This window comes from Haliaeetus leucocephalus, unplaced genomic scaffold (assembly GCF_000737465.1).
Source record: "Haliaeetus leucocephalus isolate CR32 unplaced genomic scaffold, Haliaeetus_leucocephalus-4.0 Scaffold696, whole genome shotgun sequence".
NCBI lineage: Eukaryota > Metazoa > Chordata > Aves > Accipitriformes > Accipitridae > Haliaeetus > Haliaeetus leucocephalus.
In genome coordinates, this window is record NW_010973132.1 from 5,480,481 (window position 1) to 5,486,480 (window position 6,000).

The window sequence follows — 6,000 nt, forward strand, 5'->3', positions numbered from 1 at the left end:
GAATGAAATCCTTAGTATAGTGCTTGGAGAAGCAGTTTTTCCACAGCTGTTATACAACAGATGATCGTTATACCTAATTATCATCGAAGACCTATCCATTTTTTCCTATCAGAACATGACACCCCAGATAAACACCAGTACGTTCTGCCTGTTCTAACCCCCATCAGATGTCCCATGGGATACTTCACTTCCTGCTCTGACCTGCAGCACAGTTATTCAGCGTTCAAACACCACAAACACACTTTGCCATAAATGTGACTTCACCCAAGTAGTCAAGCAAGCAGTCCTAAGTGTTGTTTAAGAAACTCTTTGAAAATCCCAGGCTCTGGATTAGAGGATCTGGATTAGAGATGCATTCAGCTTGATGACAATTACAAAAGCAAAACAACTTGCCCTTTATTACCCCTCAGTCAGAACACAAACTATGGTGGGAGCAGAAATCAACTCGAGAACAGGATGATAAATCACATACGTGCTGAGTGAGAATTTCTGTTCCAAATCAAGTGATTACTTTGGATTCCTTTCCAATGCGTGCCCCCCCCCGCCCCGGTAACATGTACAATGCTGTTATGACTAGGTCTCAACCTTGAAGCTGCGTGTTCCTATCTTACCCATATTAACTCAGTTACAAGCAGGGAGAAAAAAATCGGCTTGGGTGTTGCTTTTCTTGCACTTCATATCCCCCTCCTCTTTTTTTAACACACACACACCCCCCGCCCCAATTGGGAAACTACAACCAGATTGTTTTAATTGGATCCGGTGAAAACATGACAGCACCTCATCAGCCTTGAGAAAGCAGGTGTGTGTCATGCAGACTTTCACCTAAATAAACCCACAGGGAACCAACACCAGTTAAATAATGCCACTCAGATTTTCATTGTCCAGTGCAGTAAGGGAGATATTAACTCCTAATGTACTCAAGACAAATAATCTTTAAATTGCACTGATCAGTGAGGAATATGCCTGTTCCTGAGCAACTTCTCACCACTTTTCAGATATTGATCCTTCTTTCTCTCCAGGAAGTGCCCTAACTGGTCTGTACTCTAAATGTTTCTGCCCAGCTGCCATCATCATCAGCTTGCTGCCAGGCTTCACAAGTCACTGAAACCCAATTCATCAACTGAAGCAGAACGAAAAATTATCTTAGTTCATATGTTCAATTCTACAGCTACAGAGTAGCTTTGCAAAAGAAATCCTTTCATCCTCATTATTGTACCAAATTCAATAGCACTTATTAACAAATAATAAAGAGCTTATTTTTTAAGTTTTATGGCAGGAGATTACATATGTTATAGCAGCTAATACCAGCAACATTGCCTCCATCCCCACAAGGCAGACTTCCATCTTTGAAATAATGGAATAAAGAGCTTTTACATTGTCTTTGGAAATTGGATTTAAAGATTTAATAAACAAACAACCCCTTAGTGAGGTAACTCAGCTAAAGACTTTTCCAGACATAAAAATATAACTGAACTCCCCTTTGCGTATAAGGTCTTATTTTACCTGGATTAATATTCTGCAGCAAATCAACAGAACACAACTCTAGCAAACCTCATGATCCACTACTGTTCAACTATGTATGATCTCTGATAATATGCCGAATAGAGAAGGCAGGCCACGCTCCCTGTACAAACTTCACAAATATTACCTGTGTATTTCACAAGCTATCCACAAAATCTCACAATTCCAGTCTTTCTGGAGCTGTACTGGTACAGTTCAGGCCAGTCATTCAAAACCAATTGAACTTGCCAACGTACCTTTATTTTGGACTGCAGCCTCTCACCCTGTGATGCTGCAAACAACTGTCCTTCACACTTTGTTAACTACCCATTCTGTAACGTGTGGACATTCTCAAATTAAGAAAACACTTAGGTTGCTTGTTCTGTTAGACATGAATGAAGATCTCCAGAGGTCTCCAAAATCATACTGTAACCTCATACTGCACCACTCAGGCCCTTCCAGGACTAGGTCCACAGTACTGACTTTTTCATAGATCCCTTGTCTTCACACCTGTGACCTGTAGTACAGGTTCCGTACTACACTGAATACAGTCTAACTGTTGGCTGCCTACAAAAAGGAGGTTCCACCTTTTTTCTGTCCCAAGCACTGTTATTGCCTCTCTTATGTATTACAGATAGTGATCGTACAGCTGCAGGGAGAGTCAGTTTGGCAAGCTATGACAACAGCAGTATGCCAAAAAAGATTTGATTTTTTTTTTTGTTATTCAAATCACTCGGCTTTCCATGTTAGCATGACAAACACTTAGAACAAACGCCTACCAAAATAATACATTTCCTGCATACTAAGCCAAGACACATAAGGCCAAATATAAATGGGCATTTGATATAAATGACACAGAAAAATTAAATTAAAAAACAGTTGTGCAGTGTAAGAAATCTACTGAATTCAATTAATAAACCTACTTCTTCGATAGACATATGCATCTACAAACACACAGTCCCAGAGCAGTCCATTCCATTAAACAGAGCATTGCCAAATGAAAATCCCCCTTAAGAAGTATAAATATTAAGATAACAAATACAAGTATTTACTAACAAATTAACAGGTTTGGTTATGTAAGAATGATGCTTGACTGCCCTCTTCAGGCTAACCCACATGCATATAACATATTTCACAGAGAAGTAAAAAACTAAAGCCTTACTTCACAGTCAGTGATTTAATTACAATGAGTAAACTTACTCTTTGAACATGTCCAGAAAACACATGTTCTGTTCTGGCGTTGAAGGATGTTTTAAATCATCTTTGGTGCAAAGAAATCAAGATATACTCCATACACAAACATCTTAGCAAAGATCCCTTATTTCAGGCAAGATTTTGTTGACATTTGGCAGAAGAAAGTTAACCTTGACCCTCAAGAGAGGGACTGGTTACAGGACCTAACTCAGCAGAACTAAGCACATACAGGCTAATCTAGTAGAAACATATTCAGTAACAGTATCTAAGCTAAATAAGTGTGTCTTATTCCAATTTTCTTTGCCTTACAACCTCCTTTCCTCTTCCAAAAGTAAACTATTCTGCAAGTGAAAACTGAGCTCAGGATTCACACCTTTTAAGTTTCTGGCAAATATTTTCAAAACACACTTGCCAGAGAACAACTAAAAGCATTTGACCAATTACTAATACAGTGTAATTGTTAAGCTAATGAAAACTCATGAAATTCACCACAGTTTTGTCTAGTAGAGCAGCTGCTTTAAAATGCCCTTGAGGCACCTGACTTCTATCAAAAACTTGCAGCTACAATCATCTTTGAACTTCTAATTTGCATCAAATGGGACATTCTGTAAAGCGTTCAGGTTCAGTAACACACAAGATACACTTCTAACCTCAAGATTCTCCATCCTTGCTGTAGCAAGCCCAACAGCTAAGAGCAAATGCTGTCAGCCACATCCCATATAAAATTAAGGATGGGGCTAAACCGTCAGATTTCAGGAGCAAACACTTGTCCTATACAAGACAGGGACTTCTCTACTTCCCTTTTTTGAGAAGAGAGGAAGTCATATTCCAGCTTTGTTATGGTTAAGGAGCACGTCCTTTGCTATCAGCTGCACTTCTGAGCTTGTTGCTTCTTCAGTAGCATTTAAACCCAGATCTGTGCATTCAAACACAGCAAAACGCATACCTGTCTCTAGGAACATCTAGGGCAGTATTATAATCTGGTGGCCCTCCAGGCAGCATATTGAAGAGCAAGTGATTTGTGCCTCGATCCCACCTAAGGCAAACGAAGAAACAGACAACAATTAGAAAGGTGTTCTTTACATACGGATTATAAGTTCTGTCAAAGCCTAGCTCTGGCATTGACTCACTACATCCTCCCCTCCTGCATTAACCTTAGTTTTTTCCACTTTGTGTTCTTTAAATTCACATACTGAAGTTTCAGTAAGTACCTGGATAACTGTGCCAAAGCCTGAGCTGTCTCCTTGATACGGAGCGCATTCTGATTGAGGACATCTATGGATGGCACAAAAAGGCAGGCCCGGTTGACATCATCAGTGTAGAATTCACTGTCAGAGATGGCAGTTAGCAGCTCATTGTATTCCCTGGAAATGGTGTTGCTCACCGAGGTCCCGTATTCATCCACATACTTTTTCAGTGAGTAGATGTATACCTTGATTTTGTTTTTGGGATTGAAGCCACATCGATAGACATCAAAGCAGGTGTGCATCCTGCAGCTGAGGTCTCCCCGCTCAGGAATGGGGCTATCAGCGGGAAGCTTGACTACAGGCACATCATGGACACTGCGTTTTTCAACGGTCCAGTCACTGGATGACTCAATGGAGTGAGGCCAGAACTGGAACATTCCTGTGGCAATTAGGCCAAGCAGAACTATGGAAAAGAGAGTGATGTAGTAGATGCGATGCTTGGTTTTCATCCTTGGGATGAGGGCTGGACCCCGGGTGTTATATTTGGCCGACGCACACATAATGGAATCAATTATCTCTTGTCTCTACAAAACAGAAAGAGAGACGTTTTAGGATGAACTGTGGAAGAGATACCTAGTTATCACAATGCAGAGAAACATCCAGTTAACACCTTCAAGACACGTTTTTGCCTTGGCAGATTACAGTAAAATTTCTTCAGATGCTCACATGTGCCGCCAAAACGTAAGAAGCCAACTGGGACCACCACTTGGCAAGGACTACATGAGCCTGATCTGCTGGGCCTGCCTGTAATGAAATGATGTTGGTCAGTTAACAACCACACATGAGAAAAGGACATGGCTTGGGCAGTGAGGGGAGGAAGAAATTTCACACACTACAGAAGTAGTAAGTCCTCATAGGTGCCATTCCATCTATGTCTAAGTGTATTCATAGTGAACACTAATAAAAAAATAAAACACTTATCTACAAGTGAAGAGAAACAACCTGGATACCCCACAAAGGGCTTGTAACAGGGCATCACACAGAACTTAGGATCATGATACTCCTTCAAATGTAAAGGTGCTTTCAAACTGAATTTTACAGAAGCCCTGCCAAAACCTGCCAGAATGATGCTAAACTACTTCTGTCAAGAAAAAGGAATTCATTTGTCATCTTTGTCAATATGCCTTTTGGGGCAAAAAAGCGTTCTATGAGCTGCCACCGCAGCCACATTAAGAAAAGCATTTAAATAATAGTTCACTGCAGTCTGAATAACACTTGTAGTGAAAAACATAGTGTAATATAAAGTGTCACAAAGAGTCACACAACTACTGTCATCTTTGATGTTTCTTACAAGTTTTTACACACAGAATTGTGGTTCCAGCAAGAGGCAATTTATAATAACTACTACAGATTGAAGAATCAGCTACTTGTTGCATACAAAAACCTGTCTAGGTTTTCAACTAAAGCTTCCATAATAAATAAATCCAACCTGAACTCTGCACAGTGGGAGCTTTTTAAATGTAGTAAGCATGTTCTTCCTGAAGAAGAATGTGGATGGTATAATTATGTGTTTTCCTTTTGGACAAATGGGATGTTTTCTTGCTTTGTGAGGAAGAAGAAAGTCTGACAGTACAGCAGGCAACAAATATGAAGAAAAGAAGTATCAATAAGGCATTAAATGGTCTTTATGACAAATCGGGTTATGTTTATTTGGCAGTTCTTAACAAAAGACTGTTAGGATGGGGTGGCTAACGCGTGAACTGACTGTACTTACAGCTGCACAAAAATAATCTCAGACACTAATAAATATTCCACTTTTAATGGCTGCTCTCATCAATTCACATTCTGATTCCGGAGAGAGCTTTTAAAGCCTGCTGTACAAGGCAACACGCACGCGACGCTGTTATCAGGACAGATACCGAAATGCTACATCACTATCAGTTTAATAACTTCAAACTTTCCATATGCTTCTGATTGTTAACCACGTTATTCCTCCTTCCTGATACAGCGCCAGAACCACTCGTGTTACAACAAAGATTACACATTTGCAGCAAGCATTTGAGTCACACAGCAAAGCTGTCTAGACCTAAGCCTGGGGGGGGGGGGGGGGAACGGGGAA

The 6,000-nt window shown here is 40.3% G+C and overlaps 1 protein-coding gene across 3 annotated transcripts in view; it reads right to left on the reverse strand.

The window, feature by feature from the left end:
• The window catches only part of EXT2 (exostosin glycosyltransferase 2), an 81,430-nt gene that overhangs the window by 75,009 nt on the left and 421 nt on the right, over window positions 1-6,000 (reverse strand). For 2 of the 3 annotated variants that reach the window (XM_010580174.1, XM_010580172.1), the window contains exons 2-3: window positions 3,906-4,465; window positions 3,641-3,730 (exon numbers count right to left, since the gene is read on the reverse strand). In XM_010580174.1, the coding sequence (XP_010578476.1) occupies window positions 3,641-3,730; window positions 3,906-4,441 (626 nt within the window). In that variant the 5' untranslated portion in view covers window positions 4,442-4,465. Of the gene's footprint in view, window positions 1-3,640; window positions 3,731-3,905; window positions 4,466-4,607; window positions 4,661-6,000 lie in introns of those variants that run through there. The other variant, XM_010580173.1, reaches the window with a different exon arrangement.